Below are 22,945 nucleotides of genomic sequence, written 5' to 3'. Positions count from 1 at the left end.
TACATATGTATGTGTATAGATGTGCATACACACACACACACACACGCACGCATGTATATACAGGCATATATACCAACAATCATGTGAGCTTGGAAGGGGACCCTGAGCTCCAGATCGAAATGCAGCCTAGCCCACACCTGGATCACAGCGGGTTAAACCCTGAGCAGAGAATCCAGCTAAGCTCTTCCCAAACTCCTGACCCACAGAAACCAAGATAATTTAAGTGTGTTGCTTTAAGCCTCTAAGTGTGGTAATTTGTTACACAGCAATTGAAAACTAATACACCTCATAAAACACCTTGAGAAGTGTTTCTTCTTTTTAATTGTCTTTTAGAGCTGTTAATAGCTGGTATAATTCTTTCCTTAAATGATTGTAGAATTCACTGGTAAAGCCATCTGGTCCTAGAGTTTTCTTTGTGAGAAGATTTTTAATTGAAGATTCCATTTCTTTCATGTAAAGTATTATTTGAATTTTTTATTTCTTTTGTTAACTTGGCTAAGGTGTGTCTTCCCAGTATCTTTCCCTTTTCATCTACAATTTAAAATTCATCAGCATAAATTGCATTCAAACTATCCTCTTACTATATTTAATTTATTCACACCTTCTCATTTGTTTATTTTACCAACCCACAAGAGACTTATCAGTGTTAATAATTTTTTTTAACAAATCAACTTTTAGCTTTGTTTATAGTCCGTATTAAGCATTTCTACTCTATTTCATTAATTTATGCTACTAGCTTTCTTTCTACATACTTCAGGTTTTCTTTGCTCTTTTTTTCCCTAGCTTCTTGAGATGAATGCTTAGATCATTGATTTTTTAGCCTTTATTTTTTTCTAATATTTATAAATGCTATAAATTTCTCTCTAAGTAGTATTTTAACTGCCCTCTACAGGTTTCAATATGTACTATTCAATATCATTGAATTAAAAGTTTTTTAATTTTCATTTTGAATTCTTCTCTGACCAATGAATTAATTAGAAGTATATATCATAGTTTTCAAAAACTTCAGCACTTTCTATTTATCATCTTTTTAAATTTAATATTTGTATTAATTTCTAACTGAATTCTGCTATTGTAAGAAAACATTCTGCACGATTTCAATTTTTTCAAATTTGTTGAGTCTTCCTCTATGACCTGCATTTGGTCAGTTTCGAGAAATAAAGTGTAGGATTCTCTATATATCACTAGGCCAAGCTTGTTTTTCACATTGTTCAACTTCTCATTATCTTTACAGATTTTATCTTCTTGTTCAATCAAGTACTGAGAGAAGTATTAAAATATTCCACCATGATTTAGGGCTTTTCAATTCTCCTTTTATTTCTGTTCATTTTTGTTTTCTATATTTTAAGTGCATGTTATTCAGTGCATAAAAATGTAATATCTTCCTGATATACCAATTTTTATATTGAAGTATTTCTCTTTTTATATTTAGTAATTTTTTTTCTTAAAGACTATATTTTCTGACATTATGCAGCTGCACAGGCGTTTTTCTTTTTAGTTAGTATTATACGGTATATATTTTTTATTATTTTAGTTTCAACCTTTCTTTAATCTCATGTTTAAAATTTCTTTTTATAAAAAACTCAGTTTTTAAAAATTCATTCAGATAATCTTTATCTCGAATTGACCATTTTTTTCCACTTAAATTTAAGGCAATTACTTGTATACCTTTATTTAAAAGTTAGAATAATGATGTTGGTTGTAATGTCAAACTTTAGCGAAATTCTTGGCATTTTAAAGAATGGTGATGTAAATGAAATGAAATCCAGTGTTTCTGGATAGGCATATGAGCAAGATTTTTTAAAAATTTTTCACAGAAAGAGTTGCCTGTAGAAGAAAAATAGTCATTCATGTGGATTATCCATTTTCATCTGTGATAAATGAAAGGAAAGTAGAGAAAATAACTAGAATTTTCCACAAAACTTCTCACCATACTTCAATAAAAATATAAATGTTTCTGTGAGTAAAATATAAGATTATCTGGAGAATTTGTTATGTAGCCAGAAGATAATTTAGCAACTTTCAGAGGACCTTGGTGAACTCTTTCGGTCAAATATTAAATTTTTAGTATTTTAACTCTTCTACTTTTCCTATACTACTTATAATTTTCTAAATACAGAAAGCTTTCAGTAGCTTCAAATATATTTTTGAAAAATAATTTAATAGCCTATCATAAAATCTTTAGGACATAGTCCTATTATGTGGTGTTCTTGAATCAACATAGATTTTAACTAAAAGTAAGAATTCTGCAAAATCTCAACTTTAATTTGTTATGAATATATAATCAGATTCCTTTTTAAAGTGCTGTTAGGTGAAACAAAGAATACACATGCAATTTCAAGCATTTCCGTTTTGCTGATTCATGTTTCTCTTACTGTATGCATTTGAATAAGATTATCTAGTTATAGAGGGGTAGCTAGAGCAAGTTGTTTTCCTTCCAGATAAGTGTTCCTTCACACAGACACAAGTTCCTGGGGCTGGACGGGAGGACAAGCACGCCTCAGCGCTGCCCTCTCTCCTCTGGAGGCCCAGGGAGGGAAAAGCAAGGGGCCCAAGCCAAAGGAGCTTGCAGTTTCTTACCCAGCCAAGCTTTGATGAATACTAATAGTGGAAAGGGGGAAAATCTTCAGAAAACTAGCTCCCTTCTCATCTTGCCAAAGGAGAGAAAGCATCACCTCACTGAGATCCTTGCAGAAGCAACAGCAGTAGCCCTGGATCTGTGCAAGTCCTGGTGCCTCAGGCTATGCTGTAACTGCCCATCAGACCTCCTGGGAGGGCCAGCGGGGTGCAATAAGACTCATTTCTGGAAAGGCCAGGCAAGCATTGGTCAGTAGCCTAAACTCATTGAGGCTATACAGGTGTTCAGCTATTAAACTACACAGGCACATAGAGGGTGTCTGGGGCTTCCTCGAAAAAAATAACCCATATACACTTTCGAAAATGATATCTAAAAGCCAGTTGTAATTTTATATCCTAAATAACTTTGGCAATTAAATTTAAACTGAAGCACAGTAAATAAGTAGCAGCGTCCAGCGTGGATACCAGGGAAAGTAAGACCCTTGATTTCCTTCCATCTAGAATAAAGATTTTAATTTAATGCAGATTAGCTCTTCAAGACCCGTTTCAATATGTACCTCTCAAAACAAGTCTTCCAAAAAAATAAAAATCAAGTCCCCTAAAACACACTTACCATGATTATTTCCATATAACATAAAAGTAATTATTTATCTATATACTTTTTCTAACACTTGTTAATCATGTTTAAAAAAAAACAATTGCTAACCTGTTAGAGTGCAAAAATCGAGAGCACTGAGTTGATAGCTTTTATTTTTCTAAAGTGCCTAGAATAGTACCAAGTACACAACATGCATTACAAATACACTTTCTAAAGAAACCTTTATTTTTTTCACATTTTAATGAGCAATTATATGTATAAAGCTGTATTCATCCATCTGTCTTTTCAGATAAACATCCTCAATTATAAGCCTCTTTGATCAAGAATAAAAATAGTTCTACTTTGTTGTGAACAATCGAATTAGAAACCAGCTTATTGTTTAGTCAAGAACTCAAGGGACTCAAAAATCTGTCCTATTTTTTGTAGGAGGAAATATATATAAATGTACATGTATATATATGTTATATATGTTTTATATATATTTATATATGTTTGTATATGTTATATATAAATACATACATATTTACAAATAAACAAATTTAAGTATAATAAAAATAAATAGAAATAGAAAAGAAGGTAGGAACAAAAGAACAAAATACAAATATGTACAATGTCTGTGGTTGAAATTATATTACTGTTTTGGACAAAATTATAATAGGTATTTTGGGGAGCAAAGATAGGTAAATTAAAATAATTCATATTGAACTCTTTATGGTTAGAAAACAGAATATATTAATACACACTTCAATGTTTTATTGTCATTATTATTACCAAAAAATGTATCTTTGCAATAATGTAAGTTCCTAATTTATTTTACTTATCATGTCCTTTTTCATTACATATTGGTCTTCCCTCCAAAATTTTTCAAGTACCTTTTTAGAAATTAACAGTAAGGGACAAGACTCTATCTCCAACAAGGATTTGTTTCATTATTCTGAGCTTCTCAAATACCTTGACCTATACTGGAGAAATCATTTCTAAAATGTTTCTTATCACATTAATCCTCAGAGCAACAACGTGCTGCAAGATCTCAGAAATGCCTCCCACAGTCAGTATTCTTCCACACCCAACTTGCAGGTGTTGGCCTATAATTCATCTCTCGGTTCACTTTCATATTTAACATAATTTAAACTTTTGAATATAGGAAACCACATTCTAATGTGCCCTCTAATTTAAGTAAACCACATTCTACTACTCAGCCATAAGAAACAATGAAATCCAGCCATTTGTGACAACATGGATGGACATTGAGGGTATTATGCAAAGTGAAATAAGTCAAAGGGAGAAGGTCAAATACCGTATGATTTCCTTCATTAAGTAGTAGATAATAACAACAATAAACAAACACATAGAGACAGAGATTGGATTGGTGGTTACCAGAGGGGAAAGGGGGAGTGAGGAGGGTGAAAGGGATAACTCGGCACGTGTGTGGTGATGGGTTGTAATTAGTATATGGGTGGTCAACATGATGTAATCTATGCAGAATCAGAAGTATAACGATGTACACCTGAACTTTATACAATGTTATAAACCAATGTTACTGCAATAAACAAAAAAAAATAAATAAATAAGTAAACCACATTCTAATGTGCCCGATAATTTAACTAGTTTGATTGTGCTGAAATATAGATGCTTAAATAGTTGTGATCAGTAACGCATTAATGAGTACGAAATTACCTAACATGGAAATCCTGGTACCAAATATGCTAACCATCACATTTCTCTCGTGATAAAATTACTGCACATGAACTATCTTTCATTATTCATGTTCACAATATTTTAAACACCTATTCTGACAAGTTAAAAATATTAATTATTAATTAATTAATTAATTACAATGAAGTCGATTTCTTTCTTCCCTATCCCATATCCACTGGCATATACCCACCTCCTAAGGAGAACATATCCTTTGCGGTTCATTGAATTACAGGGTTCGGGCTGATTTAAAAATAATTTACATAGACTATTGCTCTTCCTTGTCCTGTAAAAATATAACATACAGTCTAAGCCAGTTCTTTGCAATGATCCCACATGATTTAACAAAGATGTTCATTTGTATAACAATTACAAGAGGGGACACTAGCAGAGAATGTGCACATATCAGGCACTATTTGAAGCACTCTATGTGTGATAACTTATTAAATAAAACCACCCTGTGAAACATGTTCTGTTTTTACCCTCTTCATACGGTTTAGGAAACTTAGGCACAACGAAGTGAGTAATGTGGTCAAGGTTACATACAGTTAGCAAGAGGCAGAGTTAAAAAGCAAATCGAGGCTGACTTTCCAGAGCCCACACTCTAAACTACTACATTTTATGATATTCCCATGGATTATAAAACAATTCAAATATAGATTTATATAAAATGTAATTTATATACAATATTGTATATATTTCTAAATTTTATTTGTTTTTTGTAAATTGCAGTCTGAGCTGAATCTATATGTATATATGGTACCAATTATTTTGGGAATTTCCCTACCTGTTAACCTTTCTCATCTTTGAGGGATATGTTTGCCCCTCTAAGTCACCAAGTTTCTCTAGCATGTTCATCACATTGTGTTGTGTTTGCTCTCCTCTACCCAACTTTCCACTCTTATTTTCCCCTCAAACTTTCCATTGTGCCTTGTGAAACCCCTATTTTATGGTGAACAATCTTTTCTGTGTATTTTGTCACTTTGTTGAAGGAGCCTACCATCACTTTATATTAACCGAAATGGATTTATACGGCTTCATGGGTAGCACCGAGATGATTATGTTCATAATTTCTCAGCTCACTTCACAAGGTAAAGTTGGCACCTTTCTCACAAGCCATTAGAATTTCCAATCCATTACTCCTCCACTCTCAAGTAAAACCATCTGTGCTTTGAATCCCACACCTCCTGACTGTTCCTCTTTTACCCCTCCTTGTCATTAAAAACTACAAATGACATGGTCTTTTCACCATGTAAATGAATTTATTTAATGAGTTGAATTCAATTTATACAAGTAATTACATACAAGTAACAGATCTAAAATAAATAACGTTATTTTTCACCCATCCTTGCCATTAAACATGCTCTGTCATAGATTCTCTCTATATGTCTAACTGCAGCTTAAGCATATTCATAGTTTTCTGGTCACCCAGAGTTATAAGAACAAGTCTCATCCTGTACATTAGACAATTTCAGATTAAGAAAGTCCAGTAAAGCCCAGTCTCAAAACTATTATCTCTTAATCAACTCAGAGTTTCTCTGGTCATGCCAACTCAGGGCTTCTATTGGGAAGAAGGAAATGATCCATTTTTTATCTGTCTTCGCTCTGATTCATAGGTCTTTCTTCTAGGTTGGGGCAGAGATACAAAGAGGGAAAACAGGAAAAAAAGTCCAAGTCTTATATGACTGGTGACTTATATGTGCCAGGTGACTAAATACTAGATTTCTAAATTGGAGTTATTAGGGAATTCTTTGGACATTCTCCCATGCGGACACCCCATGCTGCACAGCTCATAAGCAGTTTGCTTTTTGCTCTCTGACTAACCACTTGTCTCCCCTCACATCCCAGTTTCGATCTCTGACAGAACATCTGACATCCTCTTAATTCTTAATACTGGGTCCCATTGCCCTAGAAAGTACCATCTTAGAAAGTGTTCTATTATCCTTCCACCTCATCAGCCTGCCCATGGGAAGCTCATGCATCTTTGACACACCACACTCTAGTTATTCTGGTTATAAAGGCCACTCTTAACTGAGATCCCTTTTCGTTGCCCTGACTTAGGATAGCTCCAACCAGACTTCTGTCACCCAAACTGACTGGATAGGAAGCAAACATCTGATTCAATGGTTATGCGTGGCCTCCAACTCTAAGAGATATACATTAATTTCTTTCTCCCCTTACATTAACATCTATTCCATAGAATCACCTGCTGATTTAGCTGCTGAATAAATATCCAAACACAGAGATACTGCCGTTTCCTTCTACCAGTCACTGCTTTGAGTCTACCCTCACTTGGCTTAGGAGAACCACACTCCTCTCCGTCACAAAAAGTAAAAACACTGTAGCACTCTCTATCAGCTGAAACTCTGCTAATGACTCCTTCTTGGTCTTCTCTTTGAGAGGCTAAAGGTGATGATTCACAGTGGCAGGACTGATACTACTGTAATTACTCCTCAGTAACTTTGTGGTGAAGATGTCTAGCACTTCTCCGTAAAACGTAGGGATACTTACTGCCAATGGTACTGTGTTTTGGGGCTTTAAGTACAATTTTGAATCAATAATGGAAGTCCCATTTCACATCTTTTACTCCCTTATTTACTGAAGTTTTTAATATCTGGTTAACAGTTTTGCCATCTGAAGACCTGTTAGCATTATCATTCTTTGTTCATTTATTTGTTCATTAAATACTTATTGAAAGCCTACTATGCACCAGGCATTCTTCAAAGCATCGGGGATACAGCCGTAAACCAGATAGAAATTCCTGCTTTCTAGGGGCTTATATCTAGTGATATTAAACAAGATATATAAATAAAATATACAATATCCAAAATATATCCTTCTGATTTTATATTGCTATTATTTTTCCCAGTGGCCAATATTTGAAGTTATCCTTGAGTCCTATTTCTTTCCCCACCATAAGATCCTATTAATATTGCTTTCATAAGGTTTTTATTCTCTGCTATTTTAATTCTTACTATCACTACCACAGTCTGAAGTACACCCATGCAATCTCATTTCAGAATTATTATAACGGCCTCAATCTCTTTCTCCACACATTACTTTGCTAGGGTTATCATTTTAAGCACACAAATGTGATCATTTGTGCTTAAGAATATTTGTTCTCATTCATTCATTCAGCAAATATATATTAAGGAATTAATATGACAGGTATTATTTCTAGGCCTTTGGAATATAATAGTGAACAAAATAGATGAAGCCCCTGACCATATGGAGTTTATATTCTAGTGGAAGAAAACAAACAGTAAACTCATAGGGGCAGTAAAAAGGATATTTAGTGCACATGGATGATCTCTCTGTTAAAGTAGTATTTGAACAGAAATCTAAAGAAAATGATGGAGTAAGCCATGGGGATATCTTGGGAGAGAGCATGGCAAGCAGAAGGAATAGTAGCAAGTGCTTGTCTGGGTAAAGGGATACCAAATTGTTAGTGCAATCAAAGTGGAATGAGCTATGGAAAGAAAGCTAGAAGATGAGTTCCTAGAGGCATTGGAAGGAGATAGGTCATGAAGGGCCTTATAAACCACTCCATGGGCTTTGGGTATTTTATTCTGATGGGAAGCCAACAAAGATTTAAGCCTAGATGTGACATGATCTGACATATTTTTTAAGAAACATATCCTGCTTGGTTCCCTGAGGATGGACATGTAAGAAAGGATGGTGGCTTTGATCAGGGTGGAAGTTTTGAAGGGGTGGTAAGAATTGGTTGGATTCTGGATCAATTATGAAGATAGAACCTACTCCTGTAACTCTAAGGTTTTGACTTTTGGAAATAGTAGCATGAAGTAGCCATTAACTTATATAGGGAAAACTGCAGGAGATTTGTGGAGAGTGACAGAGAAGATCAAAAACTCAGTTTTTAACTTATTACACTTTAAATTTGTATTGGATTTATAAGTGGATATGCCAAATATTTAGTTGGATACACAAGTCTGAAGTTCAGGGGAGTGATCCCATCTAGAGATGTAAATTATTCAGTTATCAGTGTCTAGATGGCACTTAAGCTGTAAAACAGGTTGAGATTATCAATGAATGTAGGTAGGAAAGATTGCAGGGTCCACATAAATGATCCATCCAACACTGGCCTGTCAGTTCCTTGACGTCATCATTTCCAATGAGCTTCATTTCCTTAAGTCAATCACCCTACTCTCTCACCATAATCTTCTATCCTTCTTCCTACAGCCACTGCACCTGTTTTTCAAATTTATTGGCACCCCTGAATCCTGTGCTTCATCAATATCTTCCTATCTTCACTGCAATTCTTATTAAGCTCAGACTTTATGACATTCTTACTAATATTCTCAATTATCTTGCCCCATTGGCCCTCCATAGCAATAGTCTGGCAGAACAACCTGAAATCAAAATGGCTGTAGGCGTTCTCCCCTCCCACACTTGAGCTACAGAGCACTGTTGGAGGAAAAATAAAACACAATTTTGAGTCATTTATAACCACTACAAATTCACTGCCTATAACCACAAGTGGAGCCCTAACACTTCCACTAATCCATCTATGATTTACATAGTTCTCCTACAATCCATACTGGCTGGATAAATCTTCCCCATATTCCTGAAATATCCCATCATCTCCCCTGCCACTGTCAGCTAATTAGCTCCTTTTTACTTCATGGGAAAAATAGAAGCCATCAAATAGAAACTCTCTCAACTTCACAAGACCCCAACCTACAAATATGTTTGCATCACTTCCATCCTTTCTTTCTATCCTCATTTCAAATCTGAAGACACACTGCTCTTTCTATATAACATGCCATGGAGTCCATTCTTTTCTGCCTCATCTAGTTCTCTATCAATTAACTTTTCTTTCTTCAGTAAGTTTTTCTCCCTCTCTACATGCTTTCCATATGCTTCAACACACTCAAAGTTTCTCTCCTTAAAATAATTGTCTCTCAGTCTCATATCCTATATTGGCTATTATTCCCTCCCACTTCCTTCATAATTGAGTTCTTTGAAATTGTTTTCTACAGCAACTGCATCCAATTCTTATCTTCCATTTAATCTTTCAGGTCACTGAAACTTGATTCTACCTGAATTACTTCACTAAAATTATTCTCTTCTAGATCATCCTTTATCTTGTTGCTCAATTTTCAGTGAGCATTCTGTTCTTGAACTCTCAACATCATGAAGCTGCTAATAACCCTTTGCACCATCCTCTCTTGACCTTGGCATTTATGGTTCCACACCTTCCTGGTATTCCTTCCTTGTACCCATTTCTGTTTTGTCTTTTTTGAGGCATATTCTTCCTCAGATCTTTCCCTTTCTTCTGATCTTAAATGCTTTTCTGCCTCGGGGCTTTATACAGAACTCTCTTATCTTCTCACTCAGAATACATTTTTGGGGGGATGATTTCATTAACTCCAATAGTTTCAATTAACTATCCTACATGTCCAAATCAAGGCTATAAATGAGATCTCACCTTTAAATTCCAAGATCATTCATGTACTCCCAACTCTGTCAGCTCAATTTAATGTGTTCAAAACTGAACTCATCATTTCCCCTCCACAAATGTTCTACCTCATGAGATTCTTGTCTTTATGTGTGGACCTTCATCCACTCAATTACCAAACCAGAAAGTTCAAAAGTCAGCCTTGACTTCTCAATAAGTCTCATTCTCCTCTCTCCAAACAACCACCTACTCTTGTTTATTCACTGTGTCTTTAATATCTCCTAAATCAGTCCATTCCTCCCCATTCTCATTGTTACTCCATAGGCTCATATTAATCATTTAGTACTTCACTCAAAATAAAATGTTGACTTTCTCTTGAGATATTGCCCTCAATTAGTTTTATGATACGGTGGGGTAGACCAAAAAAAAAAAATTCACCATTATCATTTTCACCATCTCTCCTTTGATTGACTACAAAAGCCTTTTCACTGGTTTCCTTGCTTTAGCCTTTTCTCTAAACCACTCTCCAATGAGAGCTAAGAAAATGTTTCTAAAGAAGAGAGGTGATTAAATGATATCTTGTTTAAAAACTTTAATGGTTCCTCATAGTCCTTAGTATAGATAACAAATTCCTTTCATGAAATTTCTCATGGTCTTGCTCTGGCTTAACCTTCTACCTTCTATCTCACCACTACCTTCCACCCTCCAGCTCATTTCATACTCTAGCCACACTAAGTTATTTTCTCATTTTCTGACCTATGCAGATACTGTTTCCTTTGTAAAAATGCCATGCCCCACCTTCCTCAGTTGGCAAAGTTCAACTCATCCCACAATTATCAAGTTAGACATTATTTCCTTCTCCTTGCCTTCTTTGATTCTCCAGCCCCGATTCATTCCCACTACTTGGATTATGTGATCCTCTTACCTTTCATCTCATTCTCTGCTTAAGTTACATTATAAATGGTTTTTACCAACCTGTCTATTCCACTATATTGTAAGATTCTGAAATGAGAAACTGTATTGTTTCTCCAAAACGTAAGTAAATGTCTAGCACATAGTGTACACTCAAATATACACTGAATTCTGAATAAACTAAAAGGAGAATGAAAGTAAGTAATATAGTAATATAATGTTCAGACTGAAAGAAATTCAACTAGATCGCAATTCAGATTCACATTTTTTATTCCTTATCTTTCGAAGCAAGTGAGTAGAATATTGGCATTTTTTAAATAATCAAATTAAAATCAGTTTTGGAGACTTTTAAATTTTGAGACCATTTACAATTTAAAAAACATATAACATGGTCTAAACAGCACCCACAGGAAACTGAATTTGTTTTAAATTCTGTGAAGTGTTTACCTAAATTGCTAAGAACCATCAGGAAGACCATTAAAATCAGAACAGAAAGTACAAAAATATGGAATGTACAATTCTGGTTCCTCCCTGAGGAAAAAATTAATAGAGCTGAGAATGTTCAGGACAACGCGCATATCAAGCCCAAGGATATGGATTAGACTGGTATTCACTTATTTACCACACTTTAGAAATAAAGAGAACCATTAGCATTTGGGTAAAGGAAACAGGACAGTTAAAAGTACCAAGTTCTACAAGAAGCAAATTTATGGATCTTATTACTCCAAGGTAACAAATAGAAAGAAAAACAAGGAAGGAACAGAATAGCCCCAGGGGCATTCTTGCTGTAGGTTTTGGATGAAGCAATGAGGTGGACTTAATTTAAACACGAGTTATAGCACTCTGACATATTCCACATTTGACCGATGCATGCTACAGTGAAATAGGTTTAGGAATGTACTTCATGTAATCTAGAATTTGGCCCACATTGCTTGTTATTAGATTCTGTCTGTACTGACCCTTAAAAAGAATCAGAAACCATAAAAAAGTAAACAGCTAGTTAATAATCAGAACATTTCTTAAACCAAATTACAAAGAGAAACTCCCCTCACTGTGTATGTTAGTCAGCTTTGGTCTATATCACCAAACTTCTGTGGCCAAGCAGAGCTACAAAATCCCACCTGTAGACTTAGACCCAGCTTGCAGTCTAGGACAAATCCTGGGTCCACGCCAGGGGTTGGCCAGCACCTCTATGCCACTGGCTCATGGGCTCCAGATGGGACAGTGATCCGTCACACCACTGGTCCCACATGGATGTGCATATCCACAGCTCTCCAGGTACCAAGTACAGCTGTATAAGAGTGTTCATGTTTTGTTCCCCAGTTCTTCAGTATCCAAAATTCTCTCAGCCATCTGAAGCTGAGTTGCTTAGACTTCACCTGGGCCTTCCTAATTGTTGGCTGACAATTTGATCACGTGGGACACCCTGATACCTTACCATTCACAAGTTTTTCACACTTTAATATTGTTAATATTTAAAATTTAAAACACTATGGCAAAACGGTATATAAAAAAGCACTATTTAACTTAATAATGATGTTTTACCTTTTAGATTTTAATTATCTATTTTCTTTTATTCTTTTTTATTTTATTTTTTGTGAGGAAGATCAGCCCTGAGCTAACATCTGCCAATCCTCCTCTTTTTGCTGAGGAAGACTGGCCCTGGGCTAACACCCATGCCCATCTTCCTCCACTTTATATGGGACGCTGCCACAGCATGGCTTGCCAAGCAGTGTGTCGGTGCGTGCCTGGGATCCGAACCGGAGAACCCTGGGCTGCCACAGTGGAGCACACGCACTTAACTGCTTGCGCCACCGGGCCAGCCCCCTTTACCTTTATTTTTATATGTAAATATATGCTATGTTTTTACACCGGAGGTTAATCTGTGATCCAATTTTTGCAAATGAAAAACATATGCTGAATCTAGACTATCTCTGATACAATTTTTCAAGGACAATTTTAAGTTAACATTTAACAGATAATATTTTTCTCAACCATAGAAGAGTTTATTTTCTAAGATAATTATGTTATTTAAAAAAATCTGCAAGTTCTACTTGCCGCAGCAACAAATTTCCAGTTTCTCAATTAAAAAACATGCTTCTTGGGACCAGCCTGGTGGTGGAGTGGTTAAGTTCATGTGTTCCTCTTCTGCGGCCCGGGGTTCACAGGTTCGGATCCCGGGTGCAGACATATGCACCACTTATCAAGCCATGCTGTGGCGGAGTCCCATATAAAATAGAGGAAGATGGGTATGGATGTTAGCCCAGGCCCAATCTTCCTCAGCAAAAAGAGGAGGATTAGCAATGGATGTTAGTTCAGGGCTAATCTTCACCAGAAAACAAAAAATGCTTCTTGAAATTCTTTCCAGAAGAAAGTCATTATGAAATTTCTTGAATTGCCCCCTCAAAATCATGAATGAGTGATTCTCTCTTACATTATTAGTATTAAAAATGAGACTACCTGAATTTTCAAAAAACCTACTTAACATTTATTGTTAAAAATATTAATGCAAGCTATATTTCTGGAGTTCCTCAAATTTATTCTTACCAGATATGCAAATTTATTTATGACATTTGCAAATTTGACACTTTATACAAGCTTGCTATTTGAAAAAAATGCAAAATTCATTTTTTACTAATGCTTCAGAAATAATATTTATTTTTACTCACAGAAAAATTTGCAGTTTTTAAATATACCACTTACATTTAAAGATGTATCTGAGATTTCTATTATACTGGTAAAGAAATTACTCCACAGCTATGCATTCTTGTGAGAGATCATTCACTAAGCACTCTGTATATTCTGTTCAATGAATAAAAATTATAGGATCTTGAATCGCTTACCAAAGAAAATTTCATCATAGAATTGGTTTAGTAATACATTGTAAACATTTATACAAAAGGCATAACTTTAGAAATGGATAATGGTATATAGATGATCTATTACAAAGACTTTTTTTTTGGGGGGCGGGGGGTGAGGAAGATTGGCCCTGAGCCAGTCTTCTTCTATCTTGTATGTGGAACGCTGCCACAGCATGGCTTGATGAGCAGTATGTAGGTCTGCGCCAGGGATCCAAACCTGCGAACCCCAGGCCGCCAAAGCAGAATGCGCAAACTTAACCACTCCACCACCAGGCCCCACACAAAGACATTTTTTTTTTTTTACAGTTTTTTTATTTATTTATTTTTTGTGTGTGTGAGGAAGATCAGCCCTGAGCTAACATCCATGCTAACCTCCTCTTTTTGCTGAGGAAGACCGCCTCTGAGCTAACATCTATTGCCAATCCTCCTCCTTTTCTTTTTTTTACCCCCAAAGCCCCAGTAGATAGTTGTACGTCATAGTTGCACATCCTTCTAGTTGCTGTATGTGGGACGCGGCCTCAGCATGGCCGGAGAAGCGGTGCGTCGGTGCGCGCCGGAATCCAAACCTGGGCTGCCAGTAGCGGAGCGTGCGCACTTAACCACTAAGCCACGGAGCCGGTCCACAAAGACATTTTTTAAAGAAAGGAAAAATAATATAAAACTTCAAATGTATTTAGGTTAAATATAATTTAATCTGATTTTCAGTTTCGTAACTGGGGGGCAAAAACAATAGCTTCATTCAAAGTCTTATTCTTCAACGACTGAAGTAACCTTAGATACTGTTACCATTTCACTTTCATACTTAGACTACTTTATATTTATCTTTAGGACTAAAAAAATGATTTTGTTTCATAGCTCCTGGTAATATGTACTAGATAGATCTTTAACACTAAATTTGTGTGTACTCTTAACCCCTAGATTGTCTAAGCTCTTATGTACTGTCAAATTTGCATGATGTTTTCACTCTATAAAAACGTTAAAAAATGAGAACAATCATTGAATTTCAGAAAATGTAGGCAGTAGTATAAAATACCCATCATCATGGTAGGGCATGACCAACAGAGAACCTCTATCTTCATAATATTATAAATTGTATATATATAATTATATATATGTATATTATATATATGTCATATATATAATATATTATATATACTTCACTTTTAGCAATTGAGAATGAAGCTGATTAAGTTTGCCTTCAGGAAATCATCTTTCCTTTCTGTGACTTTTGTCTTTCAACAACGAGGCTTTATGCCCACTCAATCTTCCATTTTTGGAAACATGCTTTCTTGATAGGATATGATAAACTATTTTATTTTAACATGTAAATAATGGATAAGAGTTTTATTGCCACTTGCCGAAGAGAGGTGTTTTGTTTTGAGCAAGGGACAAATGCTTTAAAACCAACTGACTTCTAATTGTAGAATTCTTTCAGGAATCAGTGGACAGGTGAGGGAGGTATTTTGAAGGAAATGGATTTACTCTTCTAATAAAAGTCGAATGCTATGTATAAACACTGTGCAAGGCAGCAGAGAGAGATTACATCACATAAGCAGTCACCTACACTACTTTCACATAGGGCTGGCCATAAATCCTGTCACTGTATACTTGCTGGGCTGACTTACATTTCGTTTTGTCTTAGGCTGCAATGTGATAGGTTCAGGGACTAAATATAAGCAACTATCTGAAGACAATCCCTTTTCTCAAATAAATTCAGACAATGAAAATAAAAGGAAAGGAAAGAACTAAAATATTGTATGTCGTTTAGCCTACTTTAGGAGCAAGTTGATGAAGATTAGACAACATCATGAGACATGTGAAAGTGAGACAGAGACAGGAGAGAGAGAGCTACAATTGCAAGTTATCTTTTTAACACCTCGCTAGTGTTTTAATGTAATTATGTACTTCACCTATCTAGGTGAAGTGTAGCTAAAAATTGATAACATCGGGTGCTGTGTGTTCCACATTAAATCTCACAGTGCTAAGTGAAAAGCAAACAGTGATAAAAATTTATGCATTGACTATCTCTTGAAATAAATTGAATCTTATGACTTTAGATATACACCATGAACTCATGTTTGTACTTCAAACACGAAATCACAGAAATGTTATTTTAATCAACATTTTCTGAAATTAGACATCACAGAAAGGACTAAGATGTTCCAATACTAGACTATCAATCCTTATTGCTTAAAAATGATAATCTTTTAAAACTTTAGAACACTTGTCTAATTTTCTAGAAGCTTCCTGAGTAATGTAGGAAAGACAAAGCAATATGAAGAATCAATACTGTTGATAAAATGGGCTGATAAAATAATTTTTCTCAGTAACCAGAAAATATATTGCAACCCAAATCATACACTCATATTTAGAACGGTAAACTCTCAAGTTTCAAAAGGTTTTAGCTTTCGGTATAGCCCATTAGTAGGACATTTAGTATGTACATATTCTGATGAAACTCTCATTCTTATTTGTACAGTCAATACATGGAGATGAATTTTATGAGTTATTAAAACACCAAATGACACCTCAACGCAAGTTCACACTTTTGTATTAGTTACTGAAATAGCTATATATTTCAAAAAGTTACCTACATGATAAATTGTATACAAGTAACCATCTGATGATGTGGTGTGTACATAATTCAATTCGCCAATAGTTAAATTTAATGAAGAATCTAACTTACCGGTGGATCAGCCCCCTTAGAACCAGCCAGCCCTCCTGTTAGGGATTCGATATCCTGAAAAGGGGAGAGGTGTTGATTGTAAAACGCTACTCAACAGCATGGAGAATTTCCCAGTCCCACAGTGTAATATTTTCTTTAGCTACAAAGTTAGGGCACTCAGCTACATTTGTTTTGTTTTGTTTGAGACAATCTTGCACACTGTAATGCTATGCAAATAGCCTGTATCTAAAACTCTAGATATTTTCTCCAACTCTGTGCAATCTGTAAAAAGAAAAAATATATACAGACTAATTATTCTTGAAATATGCAAAGAAAATGGCTCTAGGTGGGAAAGCAGATGTTTTGATCTCTAAGGAGCTGAAGTGAAGGCACAACAGAAAAAAGAAAATTTATTGAAACTGCAATTTAACATATTATTTGCAAGAATATCCTATGAAAAATGCTTGACCTACAAAAAATTTTAATTAGCTGTAGTCCACTCTAGTACCACACACAAAAGATGAAAATATAAACAGATATAGCTAGATTAGCTATTCTTTTAAAAAGAGTGATTTCTAATCTTAAATCAGTAACCACAGAAGATCATACCTGAGTAATGATTACAGTGTCAAAGGTATCATAAATGGAGAAATGAGTGATGCTGTGACAAACCAGAGAGCAGGTGCCCTGCTTATAGGGACAAATACAGCTCAGCCTTATCAATTGTAGGGCTTTGGTTCCGGGGTTACTAACCATACGATTTTTTCAAAAAAAGCTAGAATTCCACTTTTTTTTTTTTTTTTGGTGAGGAAGATTGGCTCTGAGCTAACATCTGTTGCCAATCCTCCTCTTTTTGCTGAGGAAGATTAGCAGATTAGCCGTGAGCTAACATCTGTGCCCATCTTCCTCTATTTTGTATGTGGGATGCCACCACACATGGCTTGACGAGCGGCGTGTCGGTCCGTGCCCAGGATCCAAACCTGTAAACCCAGGGCCACCAAAGTGGAACGTGCAAACTTAACCACTATGCCACCAGGCCAGCCCCTAGAATTCCAGATTTTTAAGTAAAATCTCTCAGGAGTTTACTGTTTGCAACTGCTTTAATTTTTAAATCAGCCCCCACTCCCCCAATGAGAAAAATGGAAACTATCTGCTCAAAGGCTGTTGGATAGGAGTTTGGGCCTACATTGAAGAGACACCTTTTGCTGACAAGTTTCTTGTGACCCTGGTTTACTTCTTATCTGTTTGCCTCTAGTTGAAAAGACAGGAATGAGGAACCTGGGGAAATAGAGCTGCAGAAAAAATCAAAGATGAAAGATAACTGATTCAAGATTGAAAGAAAAGAAAATTAAATACCTATGATCAGAGAAACAGCCAACACCTTGATATCACTACAAACACGTCTGCTACTAATTCACTTATGACTTAATCACATCATTAGCCCCTGTATTTCAAAAATAGGGAATCTTAATAAGAAAAATGGGGCTAAAATGTGCATGTGAAGGAAATATTAAAGGCAGGACAGGAGAAAAGGAAAGGATGGTGTGATGAAAGTTTCCATCTGAAGATGCTGCCTTTGAACAGGAACTCAGTGGGTGATAAATTTCTACATGCATATTTTATTAAGGGCTACAAATGATAAGGCAAACATAAAGAATATTTGCCAGGAAAATTATTAAGTTGTCTTCTCTGAAATGGATATATTATATATAATAATTTTCCTTATCCCATATCCCTTTAAGAAACTACTCCTTCTCCTCCACTATTCAAGCTCCAAAAGAGACATAAAAATTGCTTCAATGTCGTAGGAGCCGGAGAATTAAGGCAATATAGATTCTGGAAGATATAATAGTAGAGTCTAAGTCTTGATTCTACCATTTGAGCAATGTTTGAAACTAGATGTTCTCCCTACCTGCAAATTTAAGATAAGTTTCTGGTTCTCGAAAACTGAAAGTTTCTAATTAACATGTCTGCATTGTTAAGTCTACTTGTAAAAGCCCTCCCTCTCCATCCTGTTGAAATTCTTTATTCCAACACCATGAACACCGTAAACAATCAAATCACCTAAATTATTTGATCTTACATGTTCTTTAACATTCCTATTAAGTCATCTAAGTAAATCATGTCCTTATACAATAAAAGTAAAGCTTGAAACATTTATAAATTAGCAAACAAAATTAACATTCCTTTTGAATCCAAAGATAAAATATAATTTTAAACATTGTTTTAGAATTTCATGAAATGAACTGACATTAGGTAGTAAAATGCTTAAAATATTAGATTAACAGAAAATAGAACTCACAGCCCATTGCACTGTCTGATCCTACTCTTGTTACAACCACGACAAAAAAAGGTCTATTCATATGAAAAGTTATTTTCAAGTACATTTAAAATGAAAGAAAATGATGTTAAGTACATTTTGAGGTAATATATTCCTTTCTTAATAGAAAGCCATATAAATTATATTAACAATAGAAATTTCTGATGGCGTGATCAGAGAGATAACAGAGAAACTGATTCAGATTAAAAGCACTTTAGCAATTTAGTAAATGCATTTGTCATATTTTTAAAAGTTCTATCATGAGCATTTCTTGCTATCATAGATAAGTTGAGCCAATTCTCAGATTTCTATAATTTTAAGCCTCTCATAATGGTCATGATATTGAAAAAAAATAAAAGAAAAGTAGAATTTAGAAGATGAATGGAAAAGGCATTGATAGCTACAGTTTTTAACATGTTGGATTAAAGCAGATTATGAACTCATGGCTCTAAGCAGAGTACAGATGTACATTCATATTCCATCTAATCATTTAATTGAAGAAAAACTTTTGAGATTATGTTCTATTTTGAGTATGGGTTGAAAAAGAGTGTCCTACTTGGACAGACAACAAAGTTAAACATGGCTTGTCTATCATTTGATGCGAAAGAAATTTTTCAGGTGTGAATAATGAGCATAAGTGCATGAATGCATTTATGTGGTAAAATTAATAGGTGAAATAAATAAAACCTTTGAGGGACACTAAATATAACTAAAAATGAATCAATCTTTTTAACGGTTGTTGAATATTTTATCTACAAAATATAAATGAAATCCTTCACAGATGCACCTATCTTGTTATTTAAATGTCTTTTATATAGATAACAACAAAAGGGGACATCAAACAGTAAAAACATTGATTTCCTAGAAAGTTTTTAAACTTTCTATTGTGATAATGTTATTTGTTTGATAAAAACATTCTAAACAAACTTAGAATTTTTACTAGGTTATGGAATTTATTTAAATATATTAGATACCATGTTCATTTAGATTTAATAGCTAATAAAATAGCTACTACCTATCAAATATTTACTACACACCAGGCACATTCACTTTATAACAGCATTATAAGGTAGTTATTTCTTTTCTGACTTAAGAGGTTACAAAGTCTACATAACTTACCCAATATCATACAGCTATTAAGAAGTGGGGTTACAAAACATATATGTATGACTCCAAACCTGTGTTTTTAATACCGGTTGTAGGGGAAGAGCCTCACTCTGGCATCCTGGTGAAATTGCACATATCCACACGGGCCATGTATGCAAGGCTAAATGATAGGCTGGCCTATGTCTTGCTGGGATGTCCTCTGAGCCTCCCAGGAACATGACAAGGTAGGTAGTATTATGAAGAGCTTCCACATGGCTGTTTCTCATTCGCCTCCCTGGCACCAATGAGGCATGAAACTTTCTTTTTTTTTTTAAAGATTTTTATTTATTTATTTTTTGCCCCCAAAGCCCCAGTAGATAGCTGTATGTCATAGCTGCACATCCTTCTAGTTGCTGTATGTGGGACGCGGCCTCAGCATGGCCAGAGAAGCGGTGCGTCGGTGCGTGCCGGGGATCCGAACCAGGGCCACCAGCAGCGGAGCGCGCACACTTAACCGCTAAGCCACGGGGCCGGCCCCGAAACTTTCCATTTCACTCTTCCCCACCCCAGATCCATCTGTAGACTGTGAAACTGAAAGTGTTTAGGTGCGGTACGAAATTGGCTCCTCCCCAACACAGCAGCCCACCACTCTTGCTGTCTGTCACCTGGTCCATTCAGTTCAGTGTTTCCTATGGGACTAGGGAGCACGGCCAGGATGAGAGTGAGGCAGATGATGTGTGTAGGGTGCAAAATTTCAGGAGCACTCATTCAGAGGGTCATACAAGTGCTGACCCTGTACTTGTAGGATCCTGAGAGCAAGCATCTCCCTAAATTTTGTGCCCTAGGTACCTCATTCATAGATTCCTGTAAGAGCAATGTTGGCACTTGCACAATCCTGGGAGTGAGTGTGGTGAGACTTTGTCTCACCCTAGTCCTGGCCCTTTCCAGGGACATGGAAAGCTGATGCCATGGTGACTTTGGTTATGTGGTGTATGTAATGAACTTTTTAAAATCCATTTGGACTCACTGTCTCTTTGCCAGTAGAATCTATGGAAGTGTGGCAAGCCAGCCTGGCACTCGCCTGCGAGCTGCTGTTCAGGGACCACTTGCTGCTTAACACAGTATCACACAGCCTCCATTATGTGGGTTGCCGTCATCCACACAGAAGAAAATAAACTGGGATCTATTAATTATATAATCAACTTTATTTCTTAAAAAAAAAATTTCAAGTAATGAAAGTTTCACTTCCCTCTCCAAGGCGTCAAGTACCTAAGTCAGGTTATTAGCCAGTTCTGGATACAAGATGTATAGCATCATTCTATTTTAATATTGGAAAGCTCTGCTCCTCGAACAGAAACCTATCAGGGCAAGGCTGGCCCATGAATCAGAAGTCTTAGAGCTTGGGAAGGTTGAGCTGCTGGTAGAGTGAGGCATCAGGGTCAGAGCTCTAAGTAGAGTGGGATTTGAGCGCAGCCTGGAGCAGGCGTATCACCTTGGCACAGGTTTAAAATAAACTCCACATTTGTACTGCACTGATGCTGCTGGTTGCCCAACCACAACCTCTCTACATGGTCCCCCGCTCCAAAAATTGACATATTTTTCCCTTGACAGATACTTTGCATGATAGAGCTGTAGGGATTCATCATGTTGTTTTCTGTGCAAGCCATTAAGTTCAGATGTTGTTAAGTCCTGCTTTCTCTGTGTGGAGGTGGAAAAAAGGAGGATATTGGGATTTGAAGTCTCCCTCCGAGCCATTCCTAGATCCTTATTTTCATCCCTAAAGAGTAGGGACAGTTAGTTATGGTCAAAGAAAAGATGTTTAAAAAGTTTGGGTATTAAATACACTAAAAATGAAGAAAAAATTGTAAATAGTTGAATTTAACATTGCACATGCCATAACACCCAGAACATCTTAAAATCTGATACATACATTTAAAGTTAATATCAAGTTTTCAAGTTCTACTCTTTCAAAAAGTCACTTTATATAATATGAAAATACTTAAAACATTACAATATTGTTACAAGCTACAAGCATTTTAAAATTTTAGATTTATAATTTGGGGCTATTTTAGACATTCTTTTGGGGGAAGTGACTATACTTCAATATAGAGTACATTTTTGTGCATTAAACAGTCTATTGAAAATGTATCAATATGGTGAAATCAATATGAAATAGCAAAATGTTAACCGTTTTCATTTAATGATCATATTTAAAATTTGTTTCAAGGTCTTTAAAAACATTTAATGAGGTATTTTATGTCTGTAAAGAAGTTTAAAAAATTCATATATTCAAAATATCAAAATTAAGCATTTCTATCATCCCTCTTACAGAAAAATTCCTCAAAACATTCCTCATCTCCCATTCTCTCTGGAGGCAGACTTTTGCCTCCACCATACCACTGCGACCCCTCTTGTGAAGGTTGCCAATGGCATCTAGTTCACTAAACCCAACTGTCAGCATTGTGTCATCATTTTTCTTGATCTCTAAGCCACGTTTGACACAGTTGACCATTCCATCCTACTCAAAATACTTTTTTCTCTTGGTTTTCATTTATTTTCACACTCTATATGATTTTATTTAGTACCATGGCTTTAAATACCATGCATGCTGATGAATTCACATCTTCACCCTCAATTTACCCTCTGAGATCCACATTGCCAACTCCAAACTCCATTGGATGTGTTGTAGCCATCTAGAACTTAATAACACAAAATCAAACTTGATTTCTACCAAATTATGTTCCTGTCCCAGTGCTCTCCATCTTGACATCACCATTCACCCAGTTGCTGAAGTTCAAAATCATAAGAAAAT

At 35.6% G+C, this 22,945-nt stretch overlaps 1 protein-coding gene across 3 annotated transcripts in view; it reads right to left on the bottom strand.

Moving 5' to 3' along the window:
• Nucleotides 1-22,945, bottom strand: part of PPFIA2 (PTPRF interacting protein alpha 2) — a 462,329-nt gene that overhangs the window by 364,065 nt on the left and 75,319 nt on the right. For all 3 annotated transcript variants that reach the window (XM_058568716.1, XM_058568715.1, XM_058568714.1), the window contains one exon: nt 16,749-16,802. In XM_058568716.1, the coding sequence (XP_058424699.1) occupies nt 16,749-16,802 (54 nt within the window). The remainder of the gene's footprint in view (nt 1-16,748; nt 16,803-22,945) is intronic.

This window comes from Diceros bicornis, chromosome 25 (assembly GCF_020826845.1).
Source record: "Diceros bicornis minor isolate mBicDic1 chromosome 25, mDicBic1.mat.cur, whole genome shotgun sequence".
Lineage (NCBI taxonomy): Eukaryota > Metazoa > Chordata > Mammalia > Perissodactyla > Rhinocerotidae > Diceros > Diceros bicornis.
Note: the sequence above shows the minus strand (reverse complement) of the source record. Positions and strands in the feature narration are given on the sequence as shown.